Consider the following 26,857-nt stretch of genomic DNA (forward strand, 5'->3'; position numbering starts at 1 on the left):
TCAAAGACAATCCTTTCATGCATATAAAGAGCTTGCATGGAAAGTACACTGAATACCAACTGGTTTTTACTATCCATTTCATGTTTGTGCTACAGAGTCCAAAGCCTCGATAGAAACACATTCTCTCTCAATCTATCAACTTTTGAAGATTAGTAAGCTCTGAAGAAATATTTGCTGAATGAATCCTTCTGAGACTCTGCACACAGGGAGAGGTCTTTTACTTTATTTGCACAGCACCATGTGTTTAATCAATCCACTGATCTTATTATAGGCTAATTTAGGCTCAAGTAACAGATGACCAAACTGAAAAATGATTTAATAAAATGTGTCCTGTCACATAGGCAATGTAGAGTTAATTCAAGGCTTTGCAACGTAGTCATGGGCTTCTACTTTTCTCTGCTGCCACCCTCGGTGTGTTGGCTGTTCTCAAAATGTTCTCCTCCATCTCTCTCCTCCTCACAGGGTAGGATTCAGAGGCCAAAGAAAGGGCTTTTCCCCACATGCGTCTCTTTTTAAGAAAGCAGAAATCTTTCTGGAACCCCCATGCCCACCCCAAACAGGCACTCCCTCTGTCTCACTGGGCATGTTTGCGAGTCTACTCCAGTCCTGATAAGGGGAATGGAGTTACCATGACTGGCTTATACTCATACAACATACTCCCTGGGCTGGGGGCAGCTGAGCCTCCCCTCAAGCCCATGTCCACCCATCATGTTTCTGTGAGTAAGAAAAAAGAGGCAGGAAAGCAGTTGGAGTGGCCACTAATGGCAGTGATTTAAGAACTAGCATGTTTGTGTTTTTATCAAGGAATAAAAGGCCACTTGAAAAATACATTCAACCAATACTTCCTGAGTGCATGCTACTTCAATGTGAACAGGTGCACCATAACCACTGTTGGAATGAAAAAATTAATATGACACAGTTCCTGCTCTGAAAACTGTGTTTATAATCTGTTTACTGGAAGAGACGTTAGTAGAAAACTCTTTCCTTCCTCACTGGGCATGGAATGCCACTCAAGAGAAATGGGTCATATTAAAGTGAATTCTGTAAGGAAATCTGTGACTTTTTTAGCCCTCAGAAATCTCTCTCCTTAAAACAATCTGTTAACATTCCTTGGGTGTTTTTCCTGTCTCTTTTATTATTCATTATATAGAAACAAGTGCTAAGGACATCAGATAGGAAGTAAGATTGACTTCTATCCACTGGAAGCTGAGTCTCGGTCCACGTAGTCAAACGTTAGCCCTCATCTCCTGCTTTCTCCAGTTCAAGTTTCCAGTCTAGCATTCAATATAGCCTTCATCATTGTCCTGTCCAATGCCTCACACCCTCCATTATAAAAAATATAGTTCTTAAAATTAGGAATCTTCATAAACCCCAAATGCTTAAACACAAAAGTATTCAATAAACAGTAACTGAAGTTTGGAAGTTTTGATTTTTTCTCTCACCTACAGGATTTTTTGTGGGTGCCTTACAAAGACTTATTCAGCTGACATTGCCCACATCTTTATCTTATTACGTATTTCAGGATACTAACTTTTGTGAAGAAGAGCTGAAGTCTTACATAGCTACACCCATGAGAGCCTTACAGAAAGTAAGTGCACAATATTTAATTGTTATAGGTGTTATAGACAGGATCCCTGGCATCTTCTGATGGGCCATTTTGTACAGGTGCATCTGTCATTTACACCTGTAGAAAGATTTGAAAACTAGTACAGTGACAATTGCTATTCTCACTAGTAATTATGGAACAGAGAGATTTTTAAATTTATAAAAATAAACAGGGTACCTCATGATGATATGGTAAGTGGGAAAGGGGGTAGGGAATCAGAATTTCTTGGGTCAGGCATAGTGACAAAAAACTTAGCATGCACTGCTTTATTGCCTTTGCCTAAAATACTCATTCGTTTCCTGTCCTCCATTTCCCAGAACGAAAGCTTCTGGAAAATAATGACTGGGTCTTGTTCATTGTTACATCAGGACATAATGGGAGCTAATAGGAGGCTTTCAATAAATATTTTTTGAATGAATGAAATTCAGAGTATTCTTAAAGTGAGATATTTATGTGCATTTACATATGAGGAAGCAGTACAGGAGAAGTCAAGCAATCAATCCATTCGTTGACTGAGTAGGTTTCATTTGCAGTTTTGAAACCAGAATTCACAAACCCTGCAGTCAAACTTATGACATGTACTCCTGCTAGACTGCTTTTGTAAGCTAAGATGTCTTTTTGGGGTCTGGCCAATGCATGTGAGACACTTTTCTTTGTGAATAGTGATCCAGGAGGTGCCCAGGTGGCCCCCAGTCCTCAGGGGTGAACTACATTCAGCCATATTTATAACCCATCATTGGGCCCCTGGCCCTTGAACATCCTGCCTGCTATGCTATGTCCTTTTCTGCCTCCCTTTCATGCCTCAGTGAATAAATTAATCCTTGAGTCTCAAATGCACAACACAGTGCCTGGCACAAGATGAGACTGAGTAATATCTAGAAATAAATTATTCAATGATAATAAAAGGAAAAATTCTTCCTTACAGTAAATCAAATTCTACCATATTATGACTTATATCCATTTAACCATAAATTATTAACAATATTTATTTAGTCTTTATTATCCTGTGCAAAGTACAATAGTAGATATTATAGGGCACAAACACAAAAGACATAAATCCTAACAAAGCAAGATATATAGATGGAAAATCAAACACATTTAATCCTGAATGCCAACTCCAAAAAATTATGAGATTTTTCCTGGAGTAGTGCATTGAGAAGACTGCAGACATGTTCTAGCAGAAAGACTACCATATATAATTATTAGCACCTACCCTGAGTGTGGAAGGGGGATAAATGGTCATACACACATATTATATTTGCCACCTCTATTGTAAAAGGGCTAAGGTGAAGAAGCTTTCTTAAAAATAAGTAAGTTTGAATGGAGTGTTCTGTACTGCTTTCTACCTGTGTGTCTTTGGGAAGATCACCTAATCTCAGTGGCAGTTTCTTCATCTGCAAAACAGTGAGGACATTAACTTGTTCACAGACTCCAAGGACCAAAAACAAACAAACAAATAAGCAAAAAAGACACGTGGAAATGCTTTATAAACTCTAAAGCAGAAATGAGAGAAATGTCGTTTAGCTAAACAGGCACACAGAAAAATAACACAAAGGAGTAAACAACGAATTCTACGCAGCAAACATTTTAGGAGTTCAGAGGATGGTGAGGCTTAGCTCAATTTATTGCTTCAAACAGAAGAAGTAACATATTTAATAGAATATAGAGATGGAGACATACACTTAATATGTTAAATTTGGCTCTCCTTGACACAATTTCTAGAAATGTTAGGCCCCAGAGCTATTTCTATAATTTTTTTCTAATAAATCTGAGATAACTGTGGCTGTCGACATAATACTGAAAATATAAACCCCATTAAGTATGACCTGATTTTATCCATTTAATCTCCCAAAGACATTACAAATAATTTATTGATAGCTCCTAAATGGAAATAAAAGATGGAAAAATGTTTCAATCTAATAAGAATGAGATAATAGGTATGACAAAGCACATAAATATTAATAATAGCTGTAAGTATTTTATTGTATCACAGCTGTATTTTGGTACGTACCTTGTACAATGTCAGGGAACACAATAAATGTTTCCAGACTGTGTTGAAAAAGGTAATGGAAAACATATTTTTCTATTTAGATCTAGGAAATTGACTATATTTTAAGAGTACTGAGCTTAGGATATAGTCATATTTTATACTCCCTTTTTCTTATGCCTTTACATAACTGCCAGGTTTCACATCTAACCTAATATTATATTATTCCCTGCATGCATCGGTACTACTAATGGAATAGTGTCAAAAAGATAGGACCATTAATGCCAATATAAAGTTATTGAATTCATTATGTTTTAACTTCAGTTCTGGAGATTGTGTATGATCTATGAACTTGCTAGACAAGTTCTAGGGCAATGCTATTCAAAGTGCTTGTCTGCTGTGTGATGAAGAGCCTGCTGGGTTGAAAATCAACATACTGCTTCCTTTGTCAAAAATTTCTTGCTATAAAAACAATTTTAGCAAACTAAACAATGCATTCAGGGTCATAGTTAATCTACATTTGGTGCAAGTTCCTTATCTTATTGTGGACTAAAAACAAACGGTTCATGGGAATGGCAGCAGGTCCACAGATCACATTTGGGCTGCACTGGTCTAGGGAAAACTATAAATGGATTGATTCTCTGAAGTCTGACCTACAGAATCACTAGCCTAATTAGGTGGAGTATTCTAGAGCTTCCTCACACAGCATTGTTTTGAGAGAGAAAAGGGCACTGGGGCCAATTCTCAAGTGTATACTATGTTAGATTTCATTACTGTTCCAGTTATTCATCCTTCCATAGTTTCCTCATTCTTTGTCATGTGACTTTCCTGTAGTCTCTCTAGAGTCAACCACTTTATTTTCCTGCCCCATTGATACTGCACTTGGGAATATGACTTGATTGAGACAGGAGAATTCATATCTAGCCTAATATTATATTAGGCTATAATATATATAGTACTGGTGTGTCAGTTCTGAGCCTAGGCTTTAGGAGTCATCCTGTGTTTCTATTCAACCATCCTCTGCTTCTGCTATTTCCATAAGAAGCACATGTACTGGGTAGCCTATTAGGCTAACAAGGATGAGAGACACACGGAGCAGATGTGGATCCAACCTGAATGTAGGAGGTAACACCATACAAGCTTAGTCTGCATATGTCAAACTCCATCTGACCCCAGATAAATGAGTGAGAATAAATAATTTTTGTTTTCGGCCACTGAGCTTTGGGATGGTTGTTACACAGATAATTCTGCAAATAGCTACTTAATGTATATACAAAAGGAAACTTTTAAGAGTCAAGGTGGAGGGGGGTTGCTGAGATGAATAGTGTTGGAAAGGGTACACTCACACCCTGGCTACAGGCATGGTAGAAAAGGTATTAATAACTATGTTTATGAGTAGCACATTCAGCAGATGTTAAAAACTCCTGATTTCATAAGTTCTGAGTATCCCCATCAGGGCTCTTATACAAGGAAGGACCATTCTTCCTTATTTTCTTCCCAAGTGAAGGTAGCAAGGAAGAAAAACAGAATGTAATACACAGAAACCAGAAATCTGTTAATGAAAGAAGAATGTTTTGAACTGAGATATAAAAGACTTTAACCATTTACTAGAGAAGAGGACTTTTAATCTAATAATAGACATATATAAAGTTATAGTCTTCAGTTTGCTTTCTTAAAATAGTCATGCTAAACTAGCAGATTCAACTGATTTCCTACTATTCTTTGTATTTTCCTTTCAAGTTCTAACTTAATGGATCCCATGTCCAAAATTCATAGTTGGACTCAACAGCTCAGAGAGACAACCGCATTAATTTACATAGCTTCTGTGAGTAGACTGGACAAACAAGATTGCTTATAGAAAATGCTTTCAAAATTATTATTTAGAGTGCGATAGTATAATAACATATACTTTCTGTAGCACTAAGAATGGATTTTACCCCTCCAATTCCCTAGGTCAGTTTCCAAAATACTTGGTTCCAACCACACCATGAGGAAAGAAAAATATGACCTTAAGATTTTAAAAAAGTGAAACAATATTTTATCTTGGTTTTTGTTTTTACAGTGTTAAGCCACAATTTAGTGTATATACCTGAACCTTAACAAATATTAATTAAATTTAGTCCTGTATACACACACTAAACTTACAGGCCATTTTTGCTGTTGTTAAAGTTTCCTGTATACTATTTGATACTATTTGGGTAATAACTATATAAAAATGTAAAAACTGTTTTTATTTCTTCAAAGGTTTATTTGTTTGTGCTTCCAGTTAGCCAAAAATGAAAACTATGGAACAACTATCGCCCGAAGGAACAAAACATACACAAACATTTGATTTAGCAACCATAGCAAACTGCAGCAGCTCACTTAATAAAGTGGCTATAGCCATTCTGGGGGGCTCCCCAGGGTGAAATGTTCCACTTTGTATAGCTCTGTATATAATTAAAAATCTGCCGCAACTATGACCTTGAATATCTGCTGGAATAAAGTATAATTAAATAACCAGAATCTTGAGTAAACAGCAGCTGCAAGATAAGCAACAAAATGTCTTCTGAGCAGTGTTTTATTTACATCTTTCTGAACTACAAACTTCTTTGCTCCAATGCATTTCAAACAGCATCCTGTCTTTTCAGGAAGATCTTGATCTCAAAATATTCAATCATCCTTTTGCAGTTACGGCAAAGTTTCTTCCATCTCACTCAACTCACTTAAGACAGACTTATATAATCATTCTAGAAATGCTCCTACCTACTGCGCAATATTTAAGAAGTGTTGATTTTGAGTACAAGGGAAAAAAGATGGCACTAACTTGTATCAATAGTTCTGTTTTTTTTTCATAAAAAAGCACACTATTGATCCATTCTTGGTAAATTTCACAATTTCTCCTAATGTCTTATCTTAACATCATGTAAAGACAATCCACCGTTAAGAAATGTCACATATCTTTTCCTTGACACACATTATGTAGTCATAGACTAAAGATTACATAAACATGATCAGGAGATTTGCTAAACACACGCTCAGCATTTCTCTTTCAACAACGAACTAGTATTATAGCCACCATGGACGCTCAAATGGAATTTTATAGGTTGGCAAAATGCTTATTACAATTTACACATTTACTGCAGAAATTCTCTTAGAAATGATTTCCCTATTACGTCTAAATGCCATATTCAGAGAGAAATTATCACAACTTGTGTCCCTAACATTGGCCATATTTTAATATACAAACATTGCTAATCTAAGGAAAAAAGGTGTACAAACTTGGGACACTCTGACTAATGTTAATCTGATCCCAAACGTATCTTCAACATCTTTGCTTTTGACAACCTCTTATAAACTTGAACATATGTGTGATAGTGTAATATTAACTAAGGCTATGAGGAATAAAAATCACTTGAGTGAAGAGGTACTTCCCTTTGTGACTCTTATGAACAAAAACATCTCACAAAGCACATAATTTGGCATTTAGTGTCAAGAAGGAGTTTTCGTCTTGGACTATAAATTTAGATGATAAAATAGCTAAATCAAAACATCTCCAAGTATATGCTTAAGAATACATTTGAACATGATGATATGATACAAAGAAAAATGAAACAAGACGTTTATTCATTACCTATAACGCTGCTATTCTAACCATATTTCAAATGTAAAACAACTTGGTCAGAGAATATGAATTTTCTTCAAAGAACCACAATAAGTCTCATGAATTGCATACAAATAACTGATGCTTAAGTCTGTGTCTCTCTAATGTTTGCTAATATTATCAAAACAATGAGAGATACACATAAGGCCTCTGTAAAAAATGTGCATACAAATTACCAATTTGCACACATAAGTGTCAAATCTGTATAACTTCTACTGAAGAACTGATCTCAAGAAGTTGTGGGCAGAATATGGAACACATCCTTAATCAAGTATCATAACATGATTGATGCTTAAAAACAAGCCCACAAACTAACGCCAGGTGGACTTCTCAGGAGTCAACGGGATATCAACACTGAGACTCTTGTTTAAAACATAAAGAAATTTATGCACAGAACTAAAAGTGTCAAAGTGGGGGAATTGAATCTCAGTACATCCAAAGTCCATGACCTTAAGACTTATGTCAAACTGTCTACATTTTATTATATATTGTAATTACCGAATACATAAAACTGTGAGCTTAATTGATAGAGCACTTTCGAATCGGAATCAGCCAATTTAGAGCAACAATTGAGAACACTGTTACAGAGTAGATAGAATTAGTGAAAGCTACACACCCACATTGAACCTGGAACCAGGCATCAAGATTTTGACCAGATGATGTGAGGTGTAAACCCGTCATGTTTATCTTTTTGTAAAATGTAAATGAATTGTTTGAGAATCTGGAAGAAATGACTGAAGAAAACCCACACACAACACAATAGATAAATATGTAACCACCACCACCCCTGCCCACCCAAATTCATTTATGGTTGTTTCTCCTCAGACGTTAACACTAAGACAAGGATGTGGGTGCAGACAGTCTTTATTTGGGAGGGCATTCCAGGATGCACAAGCGAGAAGTGGATAAACTGAGACAAGGCAGGGAGAAAACCTAGTGAACACAGCATTGCTGTGGGCCACTGCAGTTCAACACCTCTGAGGCACCGTGTGGAGCAGACTTCAGAATTGCCCCACAGAAAGATGGAGAAGCTGGGGCATTTATCCACCAAATTCCATCTTTTGCTGCTTGAGAGTTGTTTCTGGAGACATTAGAGCCCCAGCACTTCCAAGCTGAGGAGGTCTGAGCAAGCTCCCGAGAGACACAGAAACTAAGACACAAGGGCTCTGGAAATGGGAAGCTGTCAGCATTTACAGGAACACAAGCTGGGGCTCAGGGAGATGAGCTGGGGCAGCAACAGTATCTGCTTCAAAAGTATAAGCATAACAAAATCACAGCTTTGTTTATTCAGCAGTACCGTCTTTCTAAAGCACTGAAAACTTTTCCAGCCACTGGGCAGCAAAGGTAAAGATGCTCTGAATCTACCTTCCTTATCTCCCTCTTTTCTTTTGGGTGCACCTTCATCATCTGACTGTCAGTTCCCACATGAACTCTCTACAGAGTCCCTCAAACGCCCTTTGCATTTTTGCCCCTGAAGCCAGTACAAGAGGTGGGAAAGCTAGGGCAGGCAGAGTTGTGTTCCAGCTGCTCCTGACTCAGTGGTTGTGGCTGTGACACTGTCTTCTCAGCCCATGAAGTGCCATTACATGCATGGTTCTCTGCAGTACCTCTTAAGGGTAGGCTTTCTTTAGATACTTGCCTTCCTGTTTTGAGCCTAACCTATGCCACGCTGAAAGGAAGCCTGCTCCTTGGGCATACATCCAGAGCAACAGAGTCTTAATTGCTTTTTCTGTTGGTCTCAAAAGTAAGGTTCTTGCACCTCCAGATGCATTGGTGAGGGTAGACAAAAAGTAGTATTTAACCGATCCATTTAAATTATCTATCCTTTATGTATTTTATAATGTTATACATATAGTTTATAAATATACACATATTGAGAATGTGATCAAAGTTTCTTGTTGATTCTTTTTAACTAATGAGGTGCACCATCACAAAGGTTCAAAGGTCCTGCTCTGACAGACTGCATCTGCTGTTCCATGGCCACAGGATCAATGACCACCGTCAAAATATCAGTTCTTCAAGGGGACTTCTAGATGGCTGTTACCAATTGTCCCGAGGAGTCCCCTACTGTCCAGTCCAAATGACTCTGTTACATCTACATATAACACTATAGATAGATGTCACAAGCATATTGTTGAATAAAAGAAGCCAAACACAGGAGTACTTACTGTATGAGTCTATTTACGTAAGAAACAAAAACAGGCAAAATGAATCAATGTTGTTTGAAGTCAGGATAGTGGTCGCTTTTGGGACTAAGTGGAGGCTGGAAGTGACCACAAATGTTAATTCTCTTTCTTAAATTGGGTGCTGGATTCATATGTGTGTTTGCTTTGTTAGAAAAGTGTTTTGAGCTGTGTGTATGTGATTCATGCACTTTTCTGTATGTAGGTTTTACTTCAAGAAAGAGTTTCTTGAGTGTTGATTTGCTCAGCTCTGTAAATTGCTCTGAGGATTTGGTTAAAAAAAAAAAAAAAAGGACTTTGAGGAAGGTATGTGGAATGAGGCTCTCTCATTGTTCCATCTAACACATGACCGTCCATAATAATGATTCCAAACCATAATTTATGGGAAAGACCATACTTATACTTTTGGCATCAACATCAACAATTTGATTGTCTACTAACTTGACTTACTTTGCAACAGTTTTAATTATGGTGAATGGATTATCTTTTCATTATGTTCTTTCTGCTCAATAATTCTGTAAGCGCCTTACAAGCAGAACCTTGTTGTCTACTACCTTTGGTTAAAAACAACACTGAAGAACAGCTCACAGACTGCTATGGTTAAAAATGACACTGAATAAGTTGTTGAGATAATACACTCTGAATGGATTTATTTTCAACTTTTGAAGGATACTTCTTGGGGTTTTGAAACAAATTAGTGACAGATTCTTGCTACTACCCTGAGAAGCCTGGAGTGCGAGGTTGAAGAGAGTAGGGACAGCTCTAAAAGCACAAAAGCACCAAGTCCTAGTCAATGAGGGCTTAAAAATTAATCTGCATATCACCTTCAGGATATATAAATTCTAACCTCTCTTCTTAACTTTTCTGGGTTGTTAATTATTGCTTCTACTCATCGAGGGAAAAAAACTTCGGTAGAGTGCTTTTCTATTTACAGGACAAATTCAAATTATCTATCCATTAAGCCCACAGCAAAATCTTATGGAAAAGAGATCATTGTCATTATCCCTATTTTATATAAGAGGAAAATGAGGATCAGAGAAATATATGCTTTGTCCAAGGGCATTCAGATAATGTGACCAATCCAGTGAACATAAACCCTCCTTTTTTTCACTTCAGAGCCACAACAGGCTTTGTCTTACTGATCTGTGTATCCAACCCAGTTCTAGTGTGTGTATATGTGTGTGTGTGTATGTGTGACTGCTTTTCCACTACTGCAGATATTGAATATTGTTGTTGTATACAAGGATAGAATAATATAACTTGATTAAATGTTTGATACTAGTTTTTTTAAGATGCTTGTATTTTGTTGATGTTTTATGGTCACAGAGTCACAACGAGTTGATATTTTCAAAGGAAAGAAATTGCAGCCTTCTTTGTAAGAAATGATTCACCTAGAGCCTATTTTATTGTAAGATAAATTCTTTTTCTCTTATTGAGGTACCTTTTATCTAGGATGATCCTAGCTATTTTAGATGAAGAATTCAATACCATAAAGGAATGATCTACCTAGGACTACAAAAGAGAAGGTAGAGACCTGAGGCTAACTGCTAGATAAATTTGCTACATATCCATCCCAACAAACACAAAGTATACCTCCTACCTGAAATTGTCACTGCTTTTTAATTTAGGCTGGCTTACTGCAAGTTCAGTAGTTGATGATCCTGTTTGGTTTAAATTTTTCTCTAAAGACATAGTCTGAGAGCACAATCTTAGTATCAGAAACCTTGACTTCAGTGGGGCTCCACTTTTTGATGTCAATCTAATGCCAGTATATTTTATGTTGTAGAAGCAGTAATTTATGAGTTACCTTAACATTTGGTCTAGTGTCTCTTAGTCACAGGCATGAAGGGCTCACCACAGTTCTACATTCTAGATGAAACACACTGAAGTAAGAACATGAAATCAAACCATGTCTTTGTTTAAGATTAATAGTAATTTAGGTTGTTTTGTAGAAAAATAAGGAAATAGAGAAAAATAAGACTCAAAACTCAATAAGTTTTGTTAGGGTTGCCAAAGACATTTCTGTTCCATTTCATTTATAGTTTGTAAAGAAAAAGAAAAAAATCAATGATCCTATCTTCTTTCCCCTCAACATCTGAAATTGGGTCTCTTATTTTGAAAGCCAGGGTATGTGGTTTCTCTGATTAGTACGTGTCCTTTGGAGGCCTCCAAAGACAGACTATTCATGTTCTGTGAATTAGCAGCACTGAAATATTTTACCAATATATGAGTAAACAAAAGCATATCAGCAGTTAAGCACATTTTATGAGCTTAGTGAAACAGAATATTCATAAGTGGAATGGAAATGACAATGGAATAAAGGACAAGCCTGGGAGTTTCATGTCTCTCAGAATAGAGAGATAGCCCACGAAGACATTAACACTCCCAAACCATTCTGATAATAAGAAGGAAAATTCTCTGGACCTGATATCATTTAGATGGCCTAAGAAAGAATTCTCCTTGTATCTAGGCTGCTAAATTTAATTTATCTGAGCAAAATAGGTGAGTTGATTTCTCTTTTGTTTGCTATTTTTTTTTTCAATTGAAGCTTTTGTTTATCAGGCTTTCTCATTTTCATGGTTAGAATACAGTTAAATTCTACAGACAGATGGATTTTAGCCATGCTAATTACCATGGTGATCAATTAACTCAGCTGCTGTTTAGAATAGAGAAAGCTACATAAACAACTTGGAAATTTTGTCTTTTATAAGACAGTTGTAGAAACATCACCCATCATGCATATAATTCATAAAATATCAAAATGACCATGTTGTTGTGGTACAATGGGCTTCTTTATTTATTTGAGATCTTTCCAATATACCTCTCTTCTATCAGGAAACATACATCCATTCTATCTGACCCAAAGTGTCACAATAAATGAAGTGACCTGTCACATTACTGGCTTTTGTGGTGGCATGGCTGGTGGCTGGAGGCCTCTTCAGACCCTTCCTGTTTGGACTGCGTGCTAATTACTCTGTGCCCTGGGGTTAGATGTCTCATGCGTCAGAAGTGAATATATGCGGACAATGCAAAAACTGGTTACGAAAGTTACGTTCTGAAAAGAACGTTTTGCCCTGTATTATCCATACATGTGTAGTATTATCAACACCTTTTTAAAAAATAAAGTATAATATTCACTAATTATATACACTCACACTGAAAGCAGTTACAAGGACATTTGGAAATTCCTGATGCAGCCTCTACACATTTTCTAATAAAATATCTCCACAGGCTAGACAGTAACAATCTAAGACTGATAGGCAAGGCAATGCCAACGTCCTGAAGGAATCTTCACTAACTCTAAAGCAGATGAAGGTGAGCTGAGAACAAGACCTATGCAGATTTCAATCCAGGCACTGCATAGGCTTTTCCTCCTGATAAAGACTGTCTCTTAGCTGAACCAGCCAAGCTCTGTACAGAAACAAACATGGATATTCATTCTGTTTGTCTGTGTGGGTGCCTGTGTGAATGCTAGGTTTCAGGGAGAAGGCTAGACTATTATTCCTTCCCTGTACCAACCCTACTATTCTACTGCATCCATTTGATAATAGCATCTACAAGGAAACAAAATTAACAGTAAAATGTATGTGTGTAAGAGGAGAAAGGAGTCAAGTGTGTGGCATGACACATCAAGGAAAGGATTGTTCCTCCAAACCCAGGGGGTAAAATTTACTATGGCTGTGACCAAATCATACTTCCAGGTTGAACTCAGTAGCACTTTCACCAGTGAGCTTTCTGCATAGTCCTACTTGCTCCCTGCACCCCTCACCCAAACAAGTAACCTCTATCCAAGCACAGCATTTTATTTATACATCTATCACGACTTTTACTAATTTCTGTTACATAAAATGATTCAAAGTGCTTGAGTCTTATCTGGCCTAGTAGATATCTTGTTCTTTGGAGGAAAGTGACTCCTATTCATCTTTCTGTCCTCAAAGCCCCTACTAGTCCACTGATTTGCTCATAGGAAGTGGTCATTAAATATTTACTATGAGAAATTATTAACATGTTTCTGAGCTAATCTCCAAGTGGCAGAAATTGAACTAGTTAAACAAATCTGTAACTTTCCAAATGCATATTTTTTTATAACTAATTAGACCAAGCCAAGATACTTCCACTGGTTTCTCACTAGGACTAAGGAAGGACAAAGCAGAAAAGTATAGAAACCACAAGTAAATTATTGATAGAACTATTAAAGTGTATTTGAACTTATAAATAGATCCCACTGGCATTTCTAAACTATCATGACAGTGTTTTTGAGATGAGCTCATTACAAGTTACTATAAATGAGTAAACGATAAAAAGTGGTTTGAATAATTTTCCTCAGTCACAGCTGAATTCAAAACATAAGGCCCTATTATCATTTCTGCTACTATTTTGTGTTATATGGCTACTCTCACAGCAGGAATAGGAAAATAAATACATTCCTTATCTAAGGTACACTGAAAGTTAAGAAAAGTAATTATCAACCCACAAAGTTATAAATTGTTTTTAATCCTGCTTTTAATTTGTTACACTAAATTTATTTAATCTATAAACGTTTCCCTCGCAAATTATAAGTAATCTTTAAACCTTCAATAAACAAGGTGGGCATCCCATAGATCAGAATATTTTTTATATTCTTATATTCTTTTATATTCTTAAGACATTTTATATTCTTAAGACAAAGTACAAAATCATAGCAGCAAACTTCCTTTAAAATGAAAATACACATACATGTATATTTAGACATGGAAAGTATATATATATATTGAAAACACTAAAAGTTATCAAGAGATTATATTACTTTCAATATGCAGTGTATACCTTAAAATGCATCTCTTTTTATGATGTTGTTAAAATGATAATCTATAAAATAAAGTAATAAACAAAGGCACGATAAAAATACTCCCGCTGAAAAGTGACATCATCTTCATTGCATTCTCAAAGTAATTGAAAACATATCCTGAGTGTGCGCTTGCTCTTTCTCTTCACGCATGTGTGTGTGTGTGCACACGTGTGCAGGCATGTGTGGGTCTTCTGTTCATATTCTTTAGTTTCTTACAATAAAGAAAAAACACTAGCTGAGTTCCCAGCAGACTAATTTCTCAGGTCTCTTGAGTTTCTTCAATTACATATCTGTTTATATATTTAAGAGGACTTATCATGGTCTTTAAGCTTCAAAAATGGGCAATGCTAAACTTTTTTAATAGGGGAACCTCCAAACAAACTAATAAAAAGCTTAAACTTCCATCAGAGCATTTTAACGTGTCTACTAAATGATTAACTACCTGAAGAAATAAATGTTATTCATTAGTGGCAGTTCTGGCACAATGTATTGTATTGCAAACAGAAAAACAGTGGGAAAGTTAGTTGTTTAACCTATGAATACAGTGGGAAACTTAGTTGTTCAGCCTATGAATAGAGCTTAAAAAATTCTGTATCTTTCCCTAAATGGCATTGAAAATCTCAAGTGATGATTTAACTGTTTTAATAGGTCTCAATTACACTTTATTTTTAAAGTAACACCAGGCATGTATTTAAAGAAAATAATCAAAATACAGCAAGCTAATATATTTGCTTAATGTGGTTTAATTATTGTATACACTACATAATGACATTCATGTAGCTATATTATTTTTTCAGATAAAAGACATTTGTTTTGCTCTGTAAAGCAAGAGATGGTACTTTAAACGTCAACTCACTGTACTACGTGGAACCATTAATTACCTGGATTTTTGCTGCATTGTTTTTATAAAGAAGCAAATTATAAAAGGTATTACTGTGGATTTACTTCAAACAATAATTTTGGGGCTTCCCTGGTGGTGCAGTGGTTGAGAGTCCGCCTGCCGATGCAGGGGACACGGGTTCGTGCCCTGGTCTGGGAGGATCCCACATGGCGCAGAGTGGCTGCGCCGGTGAGCCATGGCCGCTGAGCCTGCGCGTCCGGAGCCTGTTGCTCCGCAACGGGAGAGGCCACAACAGTGAGAGGCCTGCGTACCGCAAAAATAAAAATAAAAATAATTTTGGGTTTATTTACTTGGCCAGTATGAAATAAGTGTCATCTTTTCTATTTTATGGGTATTTAGGCTATACAATGAGAATTGATTTCTGAGTGATAGCCCTGAGACCTTGCAGGTGTCTCACTTATCAAAGAAAGATTCAATTATGTTCCTACATTGTACTTACCAAGGAAGAAAAGTAAGAGTATATACTTCACAAAAACTCCTAAAGAAAAGTTGCAATAACCTTCAGTTACCATGATTAGTACCCGTAGATAATTCAGACCACCCATTTCCAAGTGGTCTGTACAATAAGGGTTTAAGGTATAAGAACGTTTTACATTTAGGAGTATCTTTATATACTCCCAATGATCCCCCATTTATTACATAATTAAAAGAGGTTTTTAATTAAAATTTTGAGGTAAGAGAATTACACATATGGTATTTGAATCACCAATAATACTGAGTAAAATGAAAAAAAATAAAAGAATATACAAAATGAAGTACTAAACAGCCCCAGGAGGCTATATTTATCTTTTCAGATTCCAGGCTTAAACCTCTGTTGCAAATTACAACAGAGGTTTAAGATCTAGATGGTTGACTGGACCACAGAATCCGAAGGCTCCCTGCCAATCCTGACATCCTGTGATCTATGGAATGATGACAGTTCATTGGCCAGACCTTGAGTCTCTTTGCTTTCCACTGTGTGTTCTCAGTAAAGGGTAAAATAGTAAAAGGCACATAAATGAAAAATGCCACCAAAAGTAAAGAATTACAACAAGATAATAAAACATACTGCATAAAACTTAATTATGTTCAGTATGAAGGCAATGGTAACATGAAAAAAGTTGCTGGCTGCTTTGGATGTGAATCCTGAATACCTGCTTTGCCAAAAAAAAAATCTTATTCTACAAAAATAATTTTATTCACTGCTTAAAAAGACTACTAAATACTAATACTAATACTAAAACCCTAGTATTATCTCCTTAACTTATTAAGATTTTAAGAAACATTGTCTGAAGCTGGTTGGGGTAGGGGGAAAGGAACGTGGAACATAAGCCCTACCAACGTCTCATCTGCTCCTTAGCAGAGTAATTTGCATATGAACATGTCTCACATTATAGTTGTTCCCAGACTCAGAGGAAACCACTACTGATCTCTGATGAGGACACTAAGAACCGCAGAAGAAATTTATTAACTTAATATCGTTGGGCCAAAGGGCCATCCATCTCTATAAATAGTGAAAGATAGTTCTAAATAATTCATAATTTTCTACAAGAATATTATGATGCTAGTTTTTTTTCCCCTAAATTTTTATAAAATCCTCCTTATCATGAAGTGCTGCCTTTCCTGTTAAAGGCTCTAAGTCAGGCAGTCTTCTTCTCAGCCTTGTCCTCCACCCCAGCCCACCCCCACATGACTGACTTGTCATCTTTCTAAGTCCAACTCTTTCAGGAAGCCTTCCCTGCCCAACAGCCTTCTCCATATTCTGCATTTGTTCTGCATATATTATTAATTTCTCCCACATTCTGCCAGATTGTATGATACTTTTTTAAACCCCCAATTTGTGTGTGTGTGTGTGTGTGTCCTCTATTTTAGACTGTGCTCCTTTAAGAACACAGCCTGTATTTAACATTATCATGTGCATCCCTGAAGCTTTGCACATGCTTCACACACAGTAGGCATTCAGTCAACATTCCAAACATAAATGAATATGAGTATGAAACATTAGGATAATTAGAGCAATGAGTGAAATATAGTCCTCCACCTGACACAAACACATGAGAAACAGGGACACCTCCCCCCGCCCCAGTTCTTTAGACTGATGCAACACCTTTCTCTAAGTAATAGTGCAGGTCTTCTGACAAGACTTGAAACAAGGAGAGGGGATGAGGCAGAGGATATTGACTACCTTTTGGTTCATAAGAAAATATACTTGGGAAGACCAAGCTAGGAAAGCATGACCTCTTTACAGGGCAAAACACATTGTGAAATCTAAAGAAAAAGAACTGGCACTCAAGGATTTTCTAGACGATTTCCTTTTGCCCTGAGGCACCACATTACCCTTGCCTTTGAGCCTCCACTCTGGTATGGGGCAGGGCTGTGCCCTAGGGTCAGGGAGTGAGGCAAATCTGGCCTCCAGTGTGGCATTCGCCATGCATTTTACTACAGAATAGATGTCAGATTGGTCTCCTCAAGCTTCCTCTCACTCATCCATTCAAGGTAATGGCCTATTTCTAACCAGTCTCCTATTTTAGAGACCCTCTGTGTTTTCCATACAATTCTGCTCCCCAGATCCAATGGGTAAGCATATCCTGTCCATTCTACTTATGAAACACTTTAATTCTCCACTGCCTCTTACATTTTCATATTCTAGCAAGAGCTCCCTCTTTGAGCCATTGAGAAAGCCTCTACCTGACCCTCCTGCCAAAACGTATGTCTTCCATTTGTTGTGAGAAACCTCTTCCTTAAATCAATTAAATAAAACAAATAAACATCGCAAAGACCTGCTTCAAATCTCTTCCATTTCCTTTCTTTTCTCTTTTTTCTCTCCCTCTGTGGGGGGAAGGGTGGGGAGGGGAGGATTCTTGCTTATTGGTAATATTTAAACTCCTTGGGCTCATATGTGACTCCTTATAACTTGGCTCCAATGAATTTTTTCCAGCTTCATATCCTGCCATTCGAATTCATGTACAGATTTATCCTATTAAGACGTTTAATGTCTCACATTTCTCTGGAAATAACAGGCCTTGTAATGAATTCTTGCTTTATACATACAATTCTTTTTGTCTCGAGTGACTCTCACCACTTTCCACATGGGAAATGCTCATCCTTCAACATCCACTTGTCTCCTCTCTCTAAAGACATCCCTCAGCATGCTGAGCATGTCTGCAAAGTACTTACCTCCGATATTGTGATTTACCCATTTACCATCAATCTATCCCTAGAATGTGAGACCCTTAAGGGAACGCACCAAGTCTGACGTATCTTTTTTTTATACCAAGCACATAGCCTGATACTTCCCATGTAGGAAACAAGCACTCACTGTTTGGGGGATAAGTAAAAGTACATAGAATACAATTCTCAAAGAACAAATGTTAATATGTTGTTTAGGAAAAGCTGAAACAATCTTTTTCAGACCATGGGTTAAATAGGTTTTGAAGGGCTAGCCTTGGAACTGAATGGACTCGAGTGACTTTGTTTCTATGGGAACAGGCATTCTAAGTTCCAAGCAGCACACATACAAATGGACTTCAGAACACACGTGTCCCCTCAAGGTTCCACGAGGCCAAGCAGCAGGCACTAAGGCTGGCGAGCGGTCACCCAGACTGGTGTGAGTGGCTGCACCTCCTTGAGAGGTGAATGAACCTAAACAAGACACCGAGTCGTGAGGTGCAGCTGAGCCATCTACAGAGACCAGCTCCATTCAGCCAGTGAGCAACCCGATGCCCTCTGCCCAGCTGGCCTTCCCGGGCCCATGCCATGCTGCTCACTGTCTACTGTGTGCGGAGGGACCTCTCCGAGGCCACCTTCTCCCTCCAGGTCAGCCCTGACTTTGAGCTCCACAACTTCCGTGTCCTCTGTGAGCTTGAGTCTGGCATCCCGGCCGAGGAGATCCAGATTGTCTACATGGAGCGACTCCTTGCCGACGACCACTGTTCGTTGGGCTCCTATGGCCTCAAAGACGGCGACATGGTCGTTTTACTCCAGAAGGAGAACGTGGGGCCCCGGCCTCTGGGCCAAACATCCAGCCTGCCTCAGAGCGATTTCACCGGGACAGCCGTGCCTGGGACATCCAGCTCCCAGCAGCACCACCAGCACCAGCAGGCACAGTCGGTCCAGCAGTCCCGCGGCCTGGACTCTGGAAAGAAGATGACCTCTGCTCAAGGGCTGGACAGCCCCGCCCTGATCCGAAACATGCTGCTTTCCAACCCCCATGATCTGTCCCTGCTGGAGGAATGCAATCCTGCCTTGGCCAAAGCCCTGCTCAGCAGAAACCTGGAGAACTTTTCTCAGGTCCTGATGGAGCAGCAGAGGGAAAGGTCCCTGAGAGAGCAAGAGAGACTTAGCCTCTATTCTGCTGACCTGTTTGATTTGGAAGCTCAGGCCAAAATAGAGGAAGAGATCCGGCAGCAGAACATTGAGGAGAACATGAATATAGCGATGGAAGAGGTTCCAGAGAGTTTTGGACAAGTGGCCATGCTCTACATCAACTGCAAAGTGAATGGACATCCTTTGAAGGCTTTTGTTGACTCGGGTGCCCAAATGACCATTATGAGCCAAGCTTGTGCCGAGAGATGTAATATCATACGGCTGGTGGACCGACGATGGGCTGGGATTGCTAAAGGTGTGGGCACGCAGAGAATTATTGGCCGAGTTCACCTAGCTCAGATTCAAATCGAAGGTGATTTCTTACAATGCTCTTTCTCTATACTTGAGGAGCAGCCCATGGATATGCTTCTAGGGCTAGATATGCTCAAGAGACATCAATGTTCCATTGACCTGAAGAAAAACGTGCTGGTGATTGGCACGACTGGCACACAGACTTACTTTCTTCCTGAGGGAGAGTTACCTCCATGTGCTAAGTTGGTAAGTGAAACTGGGCAAGATGAGTCTTCAGACAAGGAAATAGCAGATACTATTAAACATTCAGTCATGGATTCAGGATGAAAAAAGCATTGAAACAGGCTTTAAATATGCCATCACCTGAGGGAGTCTCAGGTCTCAGGAAATTATAAGACATGCACTCACTGGCAATGTAATCATTAAAAACATCAGTAACCACTAAAGCTGGCCTTGGGACTAAGTTCTCAGAGCTGTCACTACGTAAATTGTGATTACTTGATCTTGGCCCCTCCATTTCTCTTATCCAAAAATCACTGAACCTCATCCTAAGAAGGCTCTGGAGGCTCCAACTGATTTCCAGATAATACATGAAAGGAAAACCAGCCTCTTTAGAGACACTGCCCTATGAAACTATAGGATGGCTTGTCCAAACCTGTTGCTATTTTGCAGAATTCCCTGGAAAAAGCCATTGCTGCAGCTGCTACAATGCACCTATACAAAATTATTTTAAATCAGCACTAACAAGTGTTTATATTTAGAGAAATACATTTATTTTCACAGACTTTGTTTTCTTTAGGAAAGGTACTAGAAATAGTTGGTCAATTGTACTCTTGAGTTGATTAATATTTATAAATGTCTGTTTGGCGCACCATTAGGGCCAATTTCCTCATGTTTTACATCTTTCCTTCCCCTGGACTACAGTGGAGTCATGCTCACTGAAATCCATTCCTAAAGGCTGTTTCTGCCATATTTAAGATAGTGGATTTTTCTCCTAGGATGTCCTAAAATAATTTCCTCTTTCTTCTGCATTCAAAGAAACTCTGGTTGTAAAACAAAGGCAATCAAATAGACTTTTTTTTTTAATTATCATGCTTCTTGGGAACATGAAGATTGGAAGCCTCATGGTTGTACTGCGGTGGGAGTGGGAGGTGGGGACAGACAGTGGTCTAGGTCCCCTAATCCTCTTTCTGGTCTGTTTTATATATTAAACTATTATTACATAAATATTGTTTGAACAAAGGGTTTCACTTTAAAATAATGTTTGAAAATTTCTGAAAAAGATCTCTAAGGCCTCATTCAGCTCTATGGACCATTCTGACAAAGCTACTCTCCATTACTACTGATAGTGAGAAATAGAAGATACCTGACGTAATTACAATCCATAGCTAAAACCCTAAGAGACAAGGTTCAGCTGCCTGAGGCCATCAGACTCAGAGAAAATGTTTCAGGGCAGTAATCCATCAGGACTAGTATTAGAATACAGGATTCAAAGTCAAATAATATATGTTCTGATTTTAGCTCTATATTAACTAGGCAAATCAGCTTACATATAGTACAACTCAATTTCTCGTCTATAAACTGTTTCAGAGAGGAGAGTCATTTTCAGCTACTAAGACTACATTATGAACGAGGATATCCTTTACGTTTTCCCAACAAGATCTAAAGCCACCCAAAGCCTTTCCAAAGGCTACAGAAAAAGAAAAAAGAAAAAAAAAAAAGTCCTCCCCTGTAGGTCTCCCTTTCTTGGTCGGCTTCTAGGTAAGACTAATCATCATTTTATATAGAGTCTCCTCTCCCCTTCCAGACATCATCAGTTCGCCTCCCAGTATTCTTCTTCTTTATAGGTGTTCCTATGCTCATATCATTTCCCAAACCTTGTCTACATTTGTACCAGGGCTTACATCCAGTAGAGTTGCTAAAAATGACCAATAGATAGACTTCTTTTCTCCTTTTGTTTCTAATTAAGTACTAAAGACAAAAGTAATTGACAAAATGAAGGAAGAAATTCAGAGTAAAGCCAGGGATAAGCAGTTAAATGCCTGTGAAAGATGGGAACTGACCTGATAAATGCATGGATTCCTTCACAGATAAAAATTAGCAAACTCCTCAGTGTTTTCTGCTGGACTGAGATTTCAGGTCCATTTATGCAAAAAACATATCTCATATGCATATGTCACACAGGGTTGCTCAACATAAAGTTTCAGTATATGGTGTATCAGGATTTCTAACCCATAAAAGCCAATCAAAAATCACCAAATTTTTAAACTAAAAAGACAGTGTGCATGATATCAAATCCCACCACACTCACTCGCCCTTCTCAGAGAAACATCACTTCTAATGTAGCTATGATGTTTCAGGACCAGACTTAGGTATAATTCTTTGTTTCTTATTTTGAGTTGAACTCTATTATTCCATAACTTCCAAAAAGTTGGTCTTCATTCTTCCTTTTTTCAAGAACACACTTACTTTCTCTGGCACACAACAATCCTTTTAATATATGAAATCAATGTCATCTGAAATAAGTCTCTTTTGTAGGCTTTCACCAGATTCTATAACTGCTCCTCATTGGAGAAGTTTGGAATCACCTAAAAATTTCTGTCATGTTCCTTTGGATATATTCCAGCTTCTAAATATATTACTTGAGTAGATGGATTGGTAAATAAAAATAGTTCTATTGAATTGAAAAGCAGTGATCTCAAAGAAAAATCAATAAACAGAGTGAATTAATTAAGCAATGTCCTTGCTGATTAATTTTTTTAAGATCATTGTTTTTCAAATCAGAAAGTATTTTGAAAATTAGTTGTATGGATTTAAAGTCTTAACTCAGTCCTGTGTACACCTGAATAGATCTTAATCAATTAACTTTTAAATGGATTAGTTTTAGTAAAAGGCAGCATCTTTTGCATGTCTCCTATGTAAATCAGGTACTATGTAAAATATTTTACATATACTACTACCATTAGTCTTCAGAATAGACCTTCAAAAGAGTTATCATTTGACTGTATTTTACAGATAAGAAATTCAAGGCTCAGAACTATTATGAAACATTCAAATATCCAAAGCTTACTGTTTTTTAAACTTTTTTTGACAACAATCTGCATTTTAAATTGTGAACAAGTTTCACATCACACACACACAGGCAAAAGCACGCAAACATCTATCTTTGAAACAAAAAGATTCTTGAAGTAATATGAAATGTTTTATCCTTTCCTAGCCTATTTCTTTAAAATTTTATATTTTATTATTTAAAATATATTTTAGACATGCCCCACTAACTGTACCCAAGGTCTCCTGATCCACAATTTGAAAGGCCCTGACTTCCCAGATTGCCTGATTCAAGTCTTTCTGATTTCAAATGCCACGCCTGATTCAAGTCTTTCTGATTTCAAATGCCACGTTCTTTCTAACATGTAACCTTCTTGACATGACCCATTTTAATTCTAGATACTGGCACAAAACTGTTTCAAAGTTTCATTTTATGAAGACTACCAAAACACTACCAGTAAAAATGGAAACAGAGCAGCAGTAATCAGAATACACTCAGCAATTATTTATTGAACATCCATGAAACAGGCACTGAGCCAGGTTTTTATAAGCATGAAAGTGAATAAGGTACAGTTCTAGACCTCAAGGTGATTACAGCTTTGTGTAGAGGTAGGAGACAGTCTTGTGATCAGCTAAGAACAAACAAGGTAGACATGTAATCAGTACTATGTTAGTGCAAATGAAGGCATAAATTTTAATTGGGGAGTTATTTTTTAAATAAATAAGCAAGCCAGTAAAATGTACTTTCAATATGTCTAAAATGACCATCACTGATGCTAGAAAAAACAAACAATGAACCATATTCTCCTCCTAAAGTTCAGGTTGCTAATATACAACTTACAAGTATCTACTCTTGGGAATTTACTACCTGAAAAATGATGAACAGTTCTTCATTTTCTTTCTTCCCTTAGAAATCATGATAAAGTAGACCACATGATGAAATAGACATAATTTGTTTAAAATAACAAGCCATTTTAAAATTCCATCAAGACTTTGCTTTCACCAATGCCCATTGAAATACCCATCTCACTTAAAAGAAAATCACTTTGTTAATAAGCATGCATTTGAAGATTAAAGCAATGCATTCTGCCACAGTTAAACTGGAAGACTGATAATATTTGAGATTAGTAGAGCATATATATAATCCTAACTTCTTTCTTAAAATACCAGGTCATAAAATTTCTCTTGCTTCTAGAAGAAAATCCACTCCCCCAAGAGAAAAAGGCAAGTGGATATCTGAATGTATGACTTCATCTTCACTGCGGGTATTAAATGTTGCCTTTTTTAAGAAAACGTTGTACTTCTTTCAGAGAGTCATTTGCTGACATCCAATACTCCATAAAGAAACACTTGAGTAGGGCTTCCCTGGTGGCGCAGTGGTTGAGTCCGCCTGCCGATGCAGGGGACGCGGGTTCGTGCCCTGGTCTGGGAGGATCCCACATGGCGCAGAGTGGCTGGGCCCGTCAGCCATGGCCGCTGAGCCTGTGTGTCCAGAGCCTGGGCTCTGCAACAGGAGAAGCCACAACAGTGGGAGGCCCACGTACCGCAAAAAAAAAAAAAAAAAAAGGAAAGAAACACTTGAGTAAATAATGAGAGTCATCTGGGATTCACACCAGGAAACTGCTGATGAAGATATTAATCAACTCTAACATTTATAGTTATTCTCTGATATAAACAAGAGCCTGGACGACCAAAGAGGAACCAAGGTAAAGAGAAGTAAAGGAGGAAAAGGGAAACCCCCCCCCCCACACACACAGAAATCTGAGTTGCTTTTAACTAATTATCTCTTGGTTTAAGTATAGTTTCATAAAGTAGGTAGGGACTGGGCTGAGATCGAGGATTGGCTACATTTCCATAATACTTCATCCATCATTGGCAAGTTATCTAAAAATGAAAATATTTTCACTTTAGAGCCTGAGTCAAACTTGCTTTTAAACCCCAGCTTATTTGCCTATGTGGGTCCATCCTTTAGAATCTCAGAACTTCTAAGGGTCTGTTATCAGAAAAACGGGGTTCAAGGTCCTGCTGCCCTCTGTATACTTAACAGGCAATCCTATGGAGATGGGCACACCTGGGGCTGTTCTGTCTCTTATTACTGCACTGAATGTTTTGATGATTGCTGCTGCTCCTTCCTTATCCCCCTCCTCCTCCTTCTCCTCCTTTGGAGAAAGACTTTTACGAATCCAGCTTTTCTATATTCTAATGAGTAAGGTTTATTTTAAAAACATCATTAGAGATCCTAGAGGGGAAGATGGAGGAAGAGTAAGACGTAGAGATCACCTTCCTCCCCACAGATACACCATGAATACATCTACACGTGGAACAACTCCTACAGAACACCTACTGAAAGCTAGCAAACCTCAGACCTCCCAAAAGGCAAGAAAGTCCCCACGTACCTGGGTAGGGCAAAAGAAAAAAGAATAAACAGAGACAAAAGGATAGGGATGGGACCTGCACCAGTGGGAGGGAGCTGTCAAGGAGGAAAGGTTTCCACACACTAGGAAGCCCCATCACGGGCGGAGCCTGCGGGTGGAAGAGGGGGAAAGCTTCGAAGCCGCGGAGGAGAGCACAGCAACAGGGATGCGGAGGGCAAAGTGGAGAGATTCCCGCACACAGGAGCGGTGCCGAGAGGCTTGTCTGCTCACCCGCCGGGGCGGACGGGGCTGGGAGCTGAAGCTCCGGCTTCGGTCAGATCGCAGGGAGAGGACTGGGGTTGGCGGCGTGAACACAGCCTGCAGGGGGTTAGTGCACCACTGCTAGCCGGGAGGCAGTCTGCGGAAAAGTCTGGACCTGCCAAAGAGGCAAGAGACTTTTTCTTCCCTTTTTGTTTCCTGGTGGGCGAGGAGAGGGGATTAACAGCGCTGCTTAAAGGAGCTCCAGAGATGGGCACGAGCCGCGGCTAAAAGCGCAGACCCCAGAGACGGGTATGAGATGCTAAGGCTGCTGCTGCCGCCACCACCAAGAAGCTTGTGTGTGAGTACAGGTCACTATCCACATCTCCCTTCCGGGGAGCCTGTGCAGCCCGCCACAGCCAGGGTCCCGGGATCCAAGGACAACTTCCCCGGGAGGACGCACAACGCGCCTCAGGCTGGTGCAACGTTATGCTGGCGTCTGCCGCCGCAGGCTCGCCCGGCACTCTGTACCCCTCCCGCCTCCACGCCTGAGTGAGCCAGAGCCCCCGAAGCAGCTGCTCCTTTAACCCCGTCCTGTCTGAGCGAAGAACAGACGCCCTCCGTTGACCTCCATGCAGAGGTGGGGCCAAATCCAAAGCTGAGCCCCTGGAGCTGTGAGAACAAAGAAGAGAAAGGGAAATCCCTCCCAGCAGCATCAGAAGCAACAGATAAGCTCTACAATTAACTTGAGGTATCCTGCACCTGTGGAATACATGAATAGACAACGAATCATCCCAAATTGAGGAGGTGGACTTTGAGAGCAAGATTTATGATTCTTTCCCCTTTTCCTCTTTTTGTGAGTGTGTATGTGTATGATTCTGTGTGATATTTTGTCTGTACTGCTTTGCTTTCACCATTTGTCCTAGGGTTCTATCCATCCGGTTTTTTTTGTTTGTTTTCTTTAAATTTTTTTTTCTTAAAAATTATTTTTATTTTAATATATTTATTTTATTTTATCTTACTTTATTTTATTTTATCTTCTTTCTTTCTTTCCTTCCTTCCTTCTCTCCATGCCTCCCTCCCCTCTTCCCCCTCCCTCCCAGTAAGGAAAGACAGCTTTAAATGATACATTAAACAAGATGGACTTAATTGATATTTATAGGACATTCCATCCAAAAACAACAGAATACACATTTTTCTCAAGTGCTCATGGAGCATTCTTGAGGATAGGTCATAACCTGTGTCACAAATCAAGCCTTGGTAAATTTAACAAAATTGAAATTGTATCAAGTATCTTTTCCGACCACAATGCTATGAGACTAGATATCAATTACAGGAAAAGTACTGTAAGAAATACAAAAGCATGGAGGCTAAACAATACACTGCTTAATAACGAAGTGATCACTGAAGAAATCAAAGAGGAAATAAAAAAATACCTAGAAACAAATGACAA

The 26,857-nt window shown here is 38.5% G+C and overlaps 2 protein-coding genes across 4 annotated transcripts in view; one reads left to right on the forward strand and one right to left on the reverse strand.

The window, feature by feature from the left end:
* Positions 1-26,857, reverse strand: part of PDGFD (platelet derived growth factor D) — a 231,624-nt gene that overhangs the window by 89,962 nt on the left and 114,805 nt on the right. The window lies entirely within an intron of this gene.
* On the forward strand, positions 18,884-20,071 carry DDI1 (DDI proteasomal shuttling factor 1). Its single transcript, XM_024768925.1, has one exon. The coding sequence runs from the start codon at positions 18,884-18,886 to the stop codon at positions 20,069-20,071; it is 1,188 nt and encodes a 395-aa protein (XP_024624693.1).

Source organism: Neophocaena asiaeorientalis, unplaced genomic scaffold, assembly GCF_003031525.2.
Source record: "Neophocaena asiaeorientalis asiaeorientalis breed wild unplaced genomic scaffold, Neophocaena_asiaeorientalis_V1.1 scaffold151, whole genome shotgun sequence".
Taxonomy (NCBI): Eukaryota; Metazoa; Chordata; class Mammalia; order Artiodactyla; family Phocoenidae; genus Neophocaena; species Neophocaena asiaeorientalis.

Excerpts from the sequence above, each read along its gene's own strand:
- DDI1 (XM_024768925.1), top strand. The coding sequence starts at position 18,884 with ATGCTGCTCACTGTCTACTGTGTGCGGAGGGACCTCTCCGAGGCCACC.